The 14,771-nt window shown below is 32.0% G+C and overlaps 1 protein-coding gene across 1 annotated transcript in view; it reads right to left on the bottom strand.

Moving 5' to 3' along the window:
• The window catches only part of SMURF2 (SMAD specific E3 ubiquitin protein ligase 2), a 100,584-nt gene that overhangs the window by 21,922 nt on the left and 63,891 nt on the right, over positions 1-14,771 (bottom strand). The window contains exons 5-9 of the mRNA XM_032457069.1: positions 14,251-14,316; positions 11,299-11,383; positions 8,537-8,620; positions 6,276-6,478; positions 3,471-3,555 (exon numbers count right to left, since the gene is read on the bottom strand). Of these exons, the coding sequence (XP_032312960.1) occupies positions 3,471-3,555; positions 6,276-6,478; positions 8,537-8,620; positions 11,299-11,383; positions 14,251-14,316 (523 nt within the window). The remainder of the gene's footprint in view (positions 1-3,470; positions 3,556-6,275; positions 6,479-8,536; positions 8,621-11,298; positions 11,384-14,250; positions 14,317-14,771) is intronic.

Genomic DNA, 14,771 nt, shown 5'->3' with positions numbered 1-14,771 from the left:
TTTAATGTAATTCAGGTTTTAAATTAATACAAAAGCAATCACAACATTTGCCAACATAAACTGTACTCTAATACTTGTCTGACAAAATACTGTTTTACAAATGTCAGTGATACAAAAAATTAAATGTTTTCTAAAATTTCCCTTCAATTATTTCTTTCTTTATTATACCATAAAATTTGGGTAAATGTTCACTCCGTGATTAACTTTAAACTCTTCACCAAAGCAAAACTGGAAATGTTATTTAAATTATGATCCTAAAATAACCACAGTTTATATTTCAAAGGATAACTAATCCATTTTGAATTTTGAAAGCTGTAAAGCTAGTGAATGAAGAACCTATTTAAGACACCTTAGGAAGAATGCTCTTAGGCTTGTTACTACAATGAAAAGAAGCAAAAAGACTTTTAATAGAGCAAAGACCATTGTTATTATATCACACACACACTCTTAAAATACTATCATATATGACAAAGATTTACAGGACCTTAAAGAATGAAATAAAAGCAGCAAGTCTAATGTAAATTTAAACTGTAACCAATAATTATAATGACAAATCTCATCAAAATCATGTTTCAGAAGTTAAACTAGAAAAAGATTTTTCCTGAAACAGCCTCTTCTTGGTCATAGTGAGAACACAACGATGGCACATGTAAGTACTCAGATTTGTTGAAACGATGATTTTTGACTTCTGCTCATAAATGTGCCAGAGACTCTTCTGCTACAGAACTAAGTTTGGAGAGAACACACCATTTGAGACATTGCTATTCTCAAAAGAGGGAAGGGGAAAAGTTTCAAGAATCCTCCTCAAAAAAAATTTCTAAGTGAATTGAGTTGGAGTTGGTACAGCAAAGTTGGAAAAGGAAATCTGGAACTTCCCCACTAAGCTTGAGAACTCAAAGGGAAGATGAAGTGATTCCAGGAAAACTGCCTAAATTTCCACTTTAGGTCCACAGAACTCCAACCAATTAAAATCAAACTCAAAATCAGAGGTCACCCAACACTTCAGAAAGGAAGTCACGATTACTGAGAGTCAGTAGAAACAATAACCACAGAATTAGATCTCCAAGTACTATCAGAGATCAAAAAGAACAGCTATGATATGCAACAATTTAAAAAATAATAAAAGGGAGCCATTACATAGTAACTACCAATGCAATATTATTAAGAGTGCACAGATGGATTTTTTAAATAGAACTTCTAGAAAAGCAATTATTATAATCAAAGAATGAATAATTCTTTTGATATAGTGAAGAATTTGATTTGATATCATTTTATTTAGAATTTTATAAATTTATAGTCATACATTGGAGGGCTCTAAAGAATCGATAAGAAGCAGAACACTGGAAAAAACACTCTATGTCAAATTGGGAAATGATTAAAAGAAAATGGAATGTTATACAGCCATAAAAAGTAATATAGGTCTATATTTCAAGACTACACAGTATGCAATATAATGAATAACAAGGCATTTATCATTATTTTAATGAGAAATGAAAAAACGTTCTGAAATGGAACGTCGCAGATAAATCTAAATTTACTGGATTCCTTGAAATAAAGTTAAAGTGTCTGAGTTATACTGTTTTATAAATGTCTTTGAATAGTGATATTTGAATAGAATCTAAATATTTAGAGCCTGCTTTGATAAAAAGATCCTTGACGTAAAAGATGTATTTACTAAAGGATCCTCTAAAACAAAAGATACATATTTTTAAGATAACACTTTGTGGGGCATAGAGATTAAAGAAAAATCTATAATACAGAGCATTAGTTCATAGTCATTATTCAATATTCAACGTGAAATATTCTTAAATCTTTACAGAAACCCTTATTCATTAACGAAAACCTGACATGTTTCCTTAGGAATAATTGGGCATATTGCCAAGAGTGGTGACAAAATCTCAATTTCAACTTCCAAAGCCAGTTTACATACTATTCTTTCAACAGGTAACTCAAGATCAACTTTCACACTATTGTAAAATCATTTAGTTTTTAAAAAATCATTTTTCTTCTATACACTTCCTTCTAATGATTTTAAATTATTTTATAGAAAAGTTCATTATTGACCTTCAATTTCATAAACAGTTTCCAAAACACTGCTTTTCATAATTTACATGATAAAACTCTTATTTCTTTTTTTCTGGGGGAGGGGGGGATAAATTAGGTTTATTTATTTTATTCTATTATAGAGGAGGCACTGGGGACTGAACCCAGGACCTTGTGCATGCTGAGCATGCACTCTACCACTTGAGCTATACTCTCCCCACAAAACTCTTGTTTTTAAAACTTAGACCCTTGGATTTTTTTTTTTTTAGTGTGTTTATTAATAAAACAAAGACTTTCTCCTCATTACTTTTTTTTTTAAAGTAACAGCTTATATCATCAAGACACAAAAATGGCAATTAATGATAACACATTTATTTCCTTGGCTGCCATCTTCAAAAGATTCTAATTAAGCTCTATCACAAAGTAAAACATTTTCACTAAAATAGCTTTATTTATAAATAGAGTATCAAAGTAATCCAAGATCAGCTAGTCACATCTGTTTTTCATTCAAACATATGATTCTTGACAAGCAGAGCTCTGAGTATAAGCTTTAGGCAGAAGATCTCTTGACCCTCCATGGAACATTTTTTTTTTTGGGGTAGAAGAATGTTGCACTTCAATATAAAATATCCTTATCTTACAAAGGCACATGTGCAGTTTACAAAGTTGATTTAGAATTTTACTTAGAAATTTGGGGGGGGGGTAGCTTCAACTGGACTACTTGGACTCTCCATGTGTTCATTAGAAAATAACTCAAAATAGCTAAATAGTGGTTGAAAAATTTATTATTTGATACTAAAATATATCAGAAATTATGTTAAATTACTAAATTGATTTTGTGTCATTCCATCTTCTTGAAGGTAAAAGATAGCTGATATTCTCGTTAATAAATGCACTCAACAATGCCTGCAGTTCAAATATATAAATTTTGGACACAAATAGACGAAGAAATTTTATCTATTTTAATTAGGTTATTTCTTTTCTACATTAAAATGAAATTTTATTAAAGAGCACATAAAGAGACATTGAATATACTCAAATAAAGTTAAACAAAACTTAAAAAAAAAAGCCTAACCAGACATAAAAATATCAATTTACTACCCTTTAAAAAAAGATATGTATGTAAGGTTTGCTGTTTTTCTGAGGTTAATTTTCACTCCTAAAAGATTCATGTTTTTACCTCAAATTTTTTGAGGGTGAGAAGAGAGAGCAACTAGGGACTGGCTAGAGGGTACGGCACTGGGGTAGGATTGCAGAGAAGTAGGTTACGACTGTCTGCTAAATGTCAAACTGAAAAAAATGATCAGAAAGAGCCAAACTTTTATATCAACTTTTTAAAAAAGAAGTTAAAGGTTAAATTATCAAATAAATGCTAGGTAAAATGGTTAATATTCAATGGTCTGAGGGTATTTGGAATATGTTCTTACCTGGGCACTCTTGGATCATGCCATGTGCTCACACCAGTCTGAGTATGTAAGAAGTACACCTGACCTTGTTGTGTTGTCCTCTGTTCTGTAAAATTAAGAAACACTCATAATAAAGCATATTCAGAATGTCCAAGTCAAAAACAGCTACAAACCCTAGGATATTATATTAATAGGTAAATTCTACACTGGAATTTGATACACTGTAAAATGACTATAACTCAATAAAAAAATGTTTAAAAAAATACATAAATTCGCCAAATTACCAACCTATTTTATTACCAAAAAAACCTGCTTTACAAATCATTTGTTCTAAACTCAGAATACATTTTCTCCTGGAAACAATCTTTAAATAGTGATGAGGGTCACAAGCCAGCTATCTAAAAGCCAACTACATTTATAATGTGGATCAAATATTAAACATGTTGCAATGGATAACAGAAAACAAGACTGTCTTAGTACCAATAATTAAACAAAACAAACATGAAGAAATTATCTTTTATTTGTCTTAAATATGGAGCCTGAGGGGAACAAAAAGGCTCAGAGAAAGAGGCTAGCCAACTTTGGGGAGATTCTCCGGGGATTTGCAGAAACTTTCAAAGAGTTTGCAGGCTGGTAATGCTTTTTAAATTATGCCTAATTTTATATCAAAACTTAAGGGTTTTTTTTTCTTGAGAGAGGTATATTCTCAAGACTATACCCGGACTCAAACAGAGGCAAAAAAAAAAAATAAAGATGGAATACAGGACACACACTACAGTCAAAAATAGGCAAAGACGGAAAAATAACCAAGTTAGAAGGAGAGCAAATGTGTCTACTGGGAAGAAAAAAAGTCAAAGGTAAAATTAAGCCAAAGCCCTTGGATGAAAGTGAGGAAGCCCGGGCAAAGGGAAGGAATCTGTGAAAGGGCTTCTTCAATGGTGGTTTTTCATCTTTATTTATGTTTTCAAGCAACAGAACCACTTTTTTTTTAACAAAATCTAACAAAAAATTCCAACATACGAAATGATAAAATTATTGCTAATATTTATTTACATAAATTTGTTTATAAAACTATAATAAAGTCAAGTCAATTTAAACTTTGAAATTATAAATATAAAAATGTTTAAAACTGATTCCAGATGACAGCTGCAATGATTTCAGCCTTGGTAACTAATCATTTTATTCTTATGCTTTGGTTGTACAAAAAACATTTTTTAATCCAAATCATACAAATACTGTAGAAGTGGAACCACCCCTACTCGAGACCACTTGCCTTATCATCTTAATTAAAAAGAAATGGCAGGAGATACTCTATTCTAAGGTCTAAACATTATTAATAACAGCTAAATTTTTACTAATTTTAGCTTCATAAGACATTTCAATCATTTCTTGCAACGAATCTACATGGCTGGTACTATTATTTTCCACATTTTTCAGAAGATAAAACTGAGGCTCAGAAAGGGTAAATAATGTGCCCCACCAGTGTCACACAGATAACATGTGCCAAAGCCAGAATATGAACCCAGGTCTCTCTGTCTCCCAAGCCCATGCTCTAATTACTGAGCTGTATGTTAACTTGTATAGCGTAGTACAATTAATGGAAAAACTAGGTTTTTTAAATTAAAAGGTTAAAATATTTAAAAAAAAAAATAAAGTCAGAATCAGGCATTTGTGGTACAGTTTAAAAAACCCTCTAGAGTAAAAATAAACTACAAGTTAGATCAGGCAATTCCCAACGTTGGTCACTAGGTGTCATCATCAGCCCAGGATAGTTTATCTATAGGCTGGGAGAGGGTAAGGAAGTTAGTAACTTGGTTAAGCTTCCAGGAAAAAAGGAGAGAACACCTGAGTTTATCGTATCTACAAGAAGAGTTCACAAGATGTGATTAACTGAGAAAGTTCTGTATTCAACTATAAGAAGATTCATGTCATCTTGCACAAGAAATTCCATAATTTAGGAAATTATATAAGATCATAATAATTTCATACACAGAAATAACTAAATCATTTACAACTATTACAATTACTCAGATAACCCATAATTATAGACAATACAAATATATAAATACCATCAGAAATATGCTTTCAAAATCATCTCTAAATATGTATGCCTAGAAAATTACAGTAGAGGTCGGACTACAGATTGCCATTATCAAGAACAATACCATTTCACCTTTGTACAGTGCCTGTTTACAAAGTAGTCTCAAATTGTTTCCTATGCTCAATACCTTTGAGATAAGGAGAGGTATCATTCATCTCATTTCATTATAACTGAGCAAAAAAGGTTGAGGTTAAGCGACTAAGTCAAGGTCTATCTGTTGTTAGGTAGTCTTCTACCACTTCAAAGACTTCAAAATTGGGAGGTTTTACAGACTCACAGACATTTTAAACAATCTTATGGTTACTGGGGAGGAACTGAGGTGGGAAGGGATAAATTTAGGAGTTTGAGACTTGCAAATATTAACTACTATATATAAAAATGGATTAAAAAAACAAATTCTGTATAGCACAGGGAACTATATTCAGTATCCTGTAATAACCTTTAATGGAAAAGAATATGAAAACAAATGTATTTATGTGCATGTATGGCTGGGACATTATGCTATACACCAGAAACTGACACACTGTAACTGACTATATACTTCAATTAAAAAAATAAAAATTTAAATTAAAAAAACAAAGTTGGGGGGTTTTACATTTACTTTTATTTTCATGCTGAATCTCTAAACCCAGATTAATAACTTATTTAAAAGTTTATTTTCTGGCTTTCTTAGCAAGCTGAAACCCATAAACCACATTTTATTTTCCCTCTGCTAGTTGTCGTACCATAGCCTTCCGGTAGGTCTGGAGGAGTATGTAAATGTGTCCTGCTCATGTAATTCCTATGTCGTTGTGACCTGACTCTCCTCTCTGCCAGTCTGGGATCTGAAGACTGTCCACATGTTGCACCATTTGTTCCACTAATTGGAGTGTTCTCATCAACAAAGCAGCTAAGAGGTCTGCCAGGACTAGAATATTCAGATGCCGGTCTATTGAAAAGTAACAAGGAAGAAAGTTAACTCAGATATCAAAAGTAGAGTTCTCTAGACAATATATGTACTGCAATAATAATCACTTGTAAGAAAACGGAATGATTAATACAAATATAATGACTTCAAGAACTCTGAATAAAGGCAAGCCTAAAGCCTCGAAGCCCCAAAGAAACCCAGGTGATAAGCAGGTTGTCGATTATGTATTCAAATCATTTTGTATTGACTTTAATTATTTTATATGAAATCCACATATATTTGTAGATATGCATACTAGCTGACAAAGCCCCACCGGACTTAGCTACAGCCTACCTCAGACCTGTGTTCTCACCCTTCTCCCACTCTGCCTCTGTCACACCGACAATCTTCCTGCTCCTTGAGCTTTCCACAGGCACTCTACCTTTAGTGCTGGAGAGTAACTCTTCCTTCCACCTAGAATGATTTTTTCCCTCCTATTTTCCCTAGGCCAGACTTCTTGTTGTCATTCAAATCATAGTTTAAGCTTAAATGTCAACTCTAAGAGGTCCTTCCTGACCTTCAAATCTAAAGTAGTCACACAGGGATTTGATTGTACATCACATTACTTTCTCAGCATAGCAATTATTTCTGATGTTTTTCTTATTTGTACCTGTATTTTTGTCTATCTAGAATATCTGTTGAAAGAAGAGAATCTGCCTAGTTTATTCTCCACCATATATACCCCCTGCATCTAGACTACTGCTTGGCACATATTTAAGAGCAGTCAATAAATAATGTAGGAATAAAGAAGATAGTTTGTCTCTTCAAAGGGCTTCCAATCTCTTGTAGGTCATCCAAACTAAGAGGATAATCAAGAGTTAATTTTTAAATTAAGATTTACAACACAATCAACTTTACACATGTGGAAATTAAAGTCAATTTTATCAGTTAAATGAATTAGAAGGAAATGGACTTCACAAAATTAAACACTTACACAAGTATACATTTATTTATGCTCAGATATGCCAAAAATAGGTTCTTTGACTTCAATATAATCCTTGGCAGTTTAATTACAGAAATCGAATCTCAAACAAACACTCCTGAAAATGGCAACATAAGCTAAGCTTTTACCTGAGAATCAAAATATAACCAACTCTGTGATTCAATGAGTTAACCAATTAATCCCTAATAAATGAAAGTAGGTATAGCTAATGAGAAGCATTTGATGTTCTATGTCTAGTGCCGGTACTACTCAGGAAAAAAAGTGGAGGGAGCAAAACAAACACAGAGCAGAAGTCGCAAATAAACTTTTCTCACTAAAAAAGAAAAAAGAAAAAAAAAAAAAGGAAATTCAGCCACTTATCCTATTCATTTTCAGTTACTTAAAAAGCACTTCAAGTTTCCAAAACTAACGTTGCATCCACATGTCTTTTACATTAAGTTCCAAAAAGGCCTTTCTGCCTTGTTCACTGTTATATATAGTACAAATGCTGAGCACAGTGCCCAGCATATAACAATTTGGTGAATTGAATGACAGCCGTTATCACTACCCCGAACCCTTTCCATCACCTTCCCCTTACTTGGCTAAATCCTAACATTCTTCAGAGATTCCCCATCAGAGTTTTCCTTTGCAAGTTCATCCCTTAACCCAACTCTAAGTTAAATGTTGCTCCTTATGGTCTCAGTCACCTGGTTCTTCTCTTGGTCACAGACCTTACTGGACACAATATAATCATCCCTCTACATGACTAAGTGGATTCTATATACATATTTTGTTACAGCCATTCAAAAATGGACTCAAAAAAATTTTTGAGTCCCAGAAATAAGCTGACTTCTCAATTTATTCATTTAATTCATTTAATAAACATTTATTGAGTACCATTCACAGGCCCTGGAGCTACAATAACAGGACGACCTGCTAAACGATCTTTATTAAAAATCACTTCTTAAAAATAATAATGGCATTCGTTATAAGATCTACTGATCTAGAGCAGTATAAACCAAGAAAGGAAATCCAGTAAAGCTGACAGATAAACAGAAAGGGATAGCTTCAACAGGGTGAACAGCACAGACCATGGGAAGATACTTGTATGTTCTTACCGTGTTGGGCGTTCCCATTGTGTAGTTCTTGTTATATGGTTTAGGTACTGGATTCTTCCAGAGGCAGTTCGCCTTTCTTCCCAGCTTAAATAAAATATTGAGATATAAGGCAGTAATAAGAAGCTGGATATGGAATTTTTTTTTTACTGCAATAACCAAGCCAGAAGACATCTGCTGTTATGAATCAGGTCGGACAAATTGAAAAAGCAATACACAGAATATAGGAATTGTTTCAACTTATTTTAGAACTGTACAATACATCTTCTGGAATTCTGAAGTTTCTAAAATATTTACACTGAGGTGTGACTAATATTTTCCATCAGTCAAACTGAGAATTTTTCAATGATGTCAAAAATGCTCAAATTATACTAATTTCTCCAGAAATTAGTAGGGAGATAAAGGCCATACTAAACATAAAAATCACATGTGATTTTTAGAAAAGTATATAAAGCTTCTGAAAACATTTATCATACCCACACTAATCTTTTAATCTTCATATTTTTATTTTCTCTTACATATTTTCTATAAAAAGTTATAGATTTTTTATTGAAGTATAGTTGACATACAATATTATATTAGTTTCAAGTATATAACATAGTGAATCAACATTTGTATACATTACAAAATGATCACAATGATAAGTCTAGTAACCATCTGTCGTCATACAAAGTTATTACAATACTGACTAAACTGCCTATGCTGTGCATTACATCCCCGTGACTTATTTATCTTAAGAATGAAAGTTCGCACCTCTTAATCTCCTTCACCTATTTCATCCATTTCCCAATCCCCGCTCCCTCTAGGAAACCAATAGAGTTTTTTATATCTATGAGTCTTTTTTGTTTGTTCATTTGCTTTGTTTTTTCACATGTAAGTGATATCATACAGTATTTGGCTTTCTCTGTCTGACTTACTTCACTTAGCAATAATGACCTCTATATCAATCCAAGCTGTTGCAAACGGCAAGATTTCATTCTTTTTTTATGGCTGATATACACATTACATCTTCTTTACCCATTCACATCTATCAGTGGACACTTAATGCTGCTTCCATATCTTATCTACTGTAATAATGCCACAATGAATACAGGGGTGCATTTATCTCTTTGAATTAGTGTTTTTGTTTTCTTAGGCTAGATATTCAGAAATGGAATAGCTGGACCATATTATAGTTGTATTTTTAACTTTTTGACAAATCCATACCATTTTCCACAGTGGTTGTACCAACTTATATTCCTACATAGAGTGTACAAGGGTTCCTTTTTTCTCTACAACCTCGCCAATGTTATTTATCAAACTAATTTTTTAAAAAGCAAATATGCCATTTCTTCCTCAATATCTTATTAATTCATATAACCAAAAAAACAGGCAAATGACTATGGTAACGTTACTATTTCCACCAAATCAGTGGCAAAGGCTTGGAGGCCCGAAAAAAATAGAAAATAAAAAAGATGCTAAGAGGTTTTATTCCCATTGTGATCACAATTACAGTACAGTTATGCAGAGCAAATTTAGAATAGTAAGCTTTACACTGTTATAATCTCTCAATATTGATTATTTCATCCTAAACTTCCCCTTCAAAAGTAACTTGCATCCATAAAAATTAAGATATATACAGCTAAAGTGATCTATAAACAGACTTAACTTATAGCAATTTTCAACAGTTTACGCAAAATAAGCCAATAGCACAGACTGGATGTGAAATTTCATGTCAAAAATAATTTCAGTCAAAACTCAACTGACTATGCACTTTAAATGGATATAACTTATTGTATGCAAACTATACCTCACTGAAGTTAATTCTGAATACCTAGAAAGTTAAGAGTAAAATCAGTAAGGTTTCAGAACTAGTATCAAACGAAGACAGAGAGCAGTGATAAAAAGCATAAACTCTGGAATCAAGATCAAGGCTTAAATCTGCGTTTCAGCTTTGTCATTTCCATGTGATCTTTGGCAAAACACTTAACTTCTTTGAGTCTCCAGTTTTTTAAAATCTGTGAACTGCATTAGGGTAATAATAGTAGTAGCAGCAGTAGTAATAGTAGATAATTATTTATTAAGCACTTACTATATGCAAAGACATTGTGCTATGTGCTTTACCTGAATGCTTTCATTTAATCCTCACAACTACTTGTGGTATACGTACTATTAGAATCATCCTTTTTTATAAATAAATATAAACCAAAGTTTACAGAAGTCAAATAAACTGACTAAATTCATAAAGCTAAGTAAGCAGAAGAGTAGGATCGGAACCAGATGGTCTAATTCCATAATCACATGTTATAAGAATTAAATGATATAATGTATATCATGTAATGATAAATGATATAAAGTGCTTAAAACACTGACACATGCATTACAATAAATGTTACTATGTTATAACTGCTATTACACAGATTCTCTATCCCATCCCTCTAAACAGAGCAGTATGTCAGATTCAGCACCTACAGACCCTGTTTTGAATAACTTAAACAAAAAAGTTTTTCTTTTAAATACATAATATTTACAGGAGAGCTGTATTTGTCAAAAAATTTGATTTGTCTTAGTCAAAATTCTTAAAAAACAAATGTAACATATCTAATTCATGGCTTATTTAAAAATTTGTGGTGACAAAATCCCTCACTAATTTTCTAAGTACAAGGAAAATCTAGATTCTGGAACTGATCAGCAAATTTCTAAAGTTAAGTACACAGTAAACACCAACATATTTCTCATCATTTTAAGGATGTTATCTACATATTTCTCTAGTAATTTTGGCTTACCCATCTGGTAAATCATTATCAAACAAACGACTGCAGTCCACAACTTGTCCTCCTGTGCCTATTCGGTCTCTGGACTGAAGACTTACTATTAAACAACAAAAACATTACTAAGAGTCACAGAACTAGAAAGAATTACTGCAATTTAAAAATATTTACCTTTAAAAGACACCTGGCTTAGCTTATTTTAATACTCTACAATGAACTCTTAAGTTTCTACTAAATTCTGTAATTTCTTTTTCCATGAGATTTTTCCTATTTAGGTTTTCTACACTTTATCACATTCATGGAAGAGAGTCTAATTCCCTTTTCCCCATCGTAATGGGGCAACACAAGGCCACTACTGCACTTAAGAGGAGGTGTAACACATGAAAGGTATACTTGTATACAGAGGAATCTGAAAAGTTCACATTGATGTAGGTTTAATTTTTGACCCATTTTTTAAAAAAACCCACACACACTAGACTCTGGCAATAGGGCATTACTTGGATTCCATAAGTTAAAACACAGTACATCATTGTCCAGTACAGTATAAAACTATCACTATAAACTTGGAAGCAAGAGACAGGAACTCTAAACCAGGTTCTACCAACTAGTTTAGCACTGTGACCTTGAACAAAATACTAACATTCTTGAAGTTTATGTGACCCCAATCTGAATAATGAGAAAACTGTTATTAATCAGTTTTTGTATAGAAAACCAAAATACAATCATAGCAGAAACACTGTATTTTCTTACTAACTTAAAGGATTTCATGAGCTTTAATGTACATCTCCAGACTGCTACATCACAAAACACTTGAGCAATTATTAGATGAGATTGTGTTTCTAAATGGCCTAATTCTAGCAATACATAAAATGAGCCAAAGAAACACTATGTTTATCAGAGCATTGTTCATAATATTAAAACATCAGAAATAACCTAAATATCCAACAATAAGGGAATAGTTAAAATAATTATTTGCCCACTGTGGACCAACAGTAAAAATGCTATAAAAATGTATCTATGGACAGGAAAAAAAATGGTTAGGATTAGAACCTGTTATTTAAAAATCTGTACGGTATAATCTCACTTTAAAAACAGAGAAAAGGTATACATGAAGGTAATGACAATGATGGCATATTATGGGTGTTCCTTAAGTTTTCTGTCTATATTTTGATTTTATTTTATAGTAACAAAAAGCAAAAGAAAAACCTCAAAGGAGATGGAAAGAACTGAGTACCAACTTTAATTACAAAGGAAAAGATCTGCCACCTTTGAATCAATCATCTCAAATTGGGAGATTTTCCCTAAAGTAATCTAAAAAAGCTAGGTGTATAAACATGTTTTCAAGTCTCAATGCTATAACAGCAAAACATGACTTTAAGTCCAATGATTAAGTTATGATATACTGATATAATTCATCCTTTTAAAAATTAATTGTAAATATTAATAGTGGTTACAGTAAGTGAATAAAAGCAAAATTTAAAAATTTATGTTTACTGTAATTAAAAATCAGAAAAAATATATATGCATGTATACAAAATTAGAAGGGGATATATAAATTTTTAAAGTTAGTGTTCTAGTGTACTTTTCTCCACTTTCCAAAAAGATATTATATACATATATTTATAATTACTTGTAAAAGTATAATTCAGTAAGAGTGAGAATTTTGTTCTTAAATGACAGAACTGCAGGATCATAAAGCATAATGTCTGAGTCCAGCCTACCTTCATTATGAACACCAAATTCACACAAGAGCTTTAAATTTAAAAAAAATACAAATACACACACACATATTTTAAAGTAAAACAATTTTTTGATGTAGCCTACTCCAATAGGTATATTTCTAACCACTGACAAAGGAAAGTCTGCTATCTTTATAAGTGCAAATTCACACCTTAGTAAAACTATTTCGTTACTACCAGATGTTAGTTGGCAAACATTACATAACATACCAAATCAAATAAAGTAGGAACAATTACATTTAAAAGTTTTGTATACCAGGATTTGTTTTTGAGTTTTTAACCCCATTTCAATCTAAGAAAGATAGGAGTTATGAAGAATACTGCAGTGTAGACACACAGTGCAGATGCTTCCCTGTGATAACCACAATAAGGCTTTTGTTAAGATGCTACTCTGGCAATTCCCTAACTATGAACCCAATTCACTGCCTTGCAAAATTAAGTCGTTCAAGTACCTTCTGCAACTAAAACCTTTCTGACAGGCTGATAATGCAATCATCTGATTCTAAATTCTGTTCTGTAACGAAATGGTAAGATTCCAGTTGCATTTTTCTTCTTTAAGAAGTCTCAAAAGGAGCCACCCTCAGTGTCCTACCACACTACGTATTTTGATCAAATCTAAATCCATCGATTCTTAAGATAAGTCTCAGGAAATTTTATTTATAAAGACCTTCTTCTAGCTCAATTCAAAATAGCCCACTAGCCCACTAAGTGCCTTCTGAGTAAGGTAATAATTTTTCCTATTCTCTAATCAGTGCTGTACTACCATTCCTCATTCTATTTTTTTCAATTAAAAAGATTTTCTTAAAACTGTAAAGCATTAAACAAAGAGTTCAACATAATAGTTCCTTTTCTCTCAAAAACCAGTTTGAGAATTACTTTCAGAAAACTTTAATATCATATTTAAAGTTTGTCTCAGGGCTCTACTATATCTGTACACTTTAAAAGAATTCCCTCCTAAAGGATCAAGAGTTCTTAACATTAGAAGCCTCTATGTTTTACATTATTTACAGGTTTCTTGTTTTGTTTTGTTTTTGTTTTTTGCTTTCTTAAAAAATTAAGCTGGCCTGGATTCTGGACCCACTATTTGAATAATTTTACATGACTCATTTAATTCATGCCAATACAATGAAGCTACAATTATTGTACTTTGATTTGGAAGGTACTTAGAATTTAGGTTAGCTTAAATGAAGCCAAAATTCACACAACTTTCAATTAATTCCACACTTACCTACTATTTGTCCTCTAACTGTATCATTGTCATTTGGCCCAAGTTTGCATAGATCCAACCTCTGATCTATTTCAAATCAACAACAACAAAAAAAGGCAATTAAAAAAATCAGCTGGTATAGATTCTAACATCTGTAGAGTGACAGTAAATTTCTACAATCCATTGGAAATCAGACCAATCATTTAAAGAATTAACTGAGTTTTAAAGATGAAACAAATGTTTAAAATTCTCTAACTACATACATAATTAGTACAATTATCTCAACAAAAGTTTTGACAAATTCAAATTTCAAAAACCCCAAGACACTGGTGCAACATGCAGTTACTTTCTCTCCAAAGAATTCGAAACACTTCAGTTTAAGCCTTGGCTTGCCACTTAATAGATGTTGTTCTTAAGCAATTTATCCCCAAGTCTTGGTTTTCTCATGTATAATGATGGTACTTAACTTCATATTACAGGTTAAATCAGATAGTTACGTAAAACTATTCGCACAGTACGTGGCATGTAAGTGTTAGTTAGTA

The sequence above is a fragment of the Camelus ferus genome, chromosome 16 (assembly GCF_009834535.1).
Source record: "Camelus ferus isolate YT-003-E chromosome 16, BCGSAC_Cfer_1.0, whole genome shotgun sequence".
Taxonomy (NCBI): Eukaryota; Metazoa; Chordata; class Mammalia; order Artiodactyla; family Camelidae; genus Camelus; species Camelus ferus.
The sequence above is the reverse complement of the archived record's forward strand: the minus strand, read 5'-3'. Positions and strand labels throughout refer to the sequence as shown.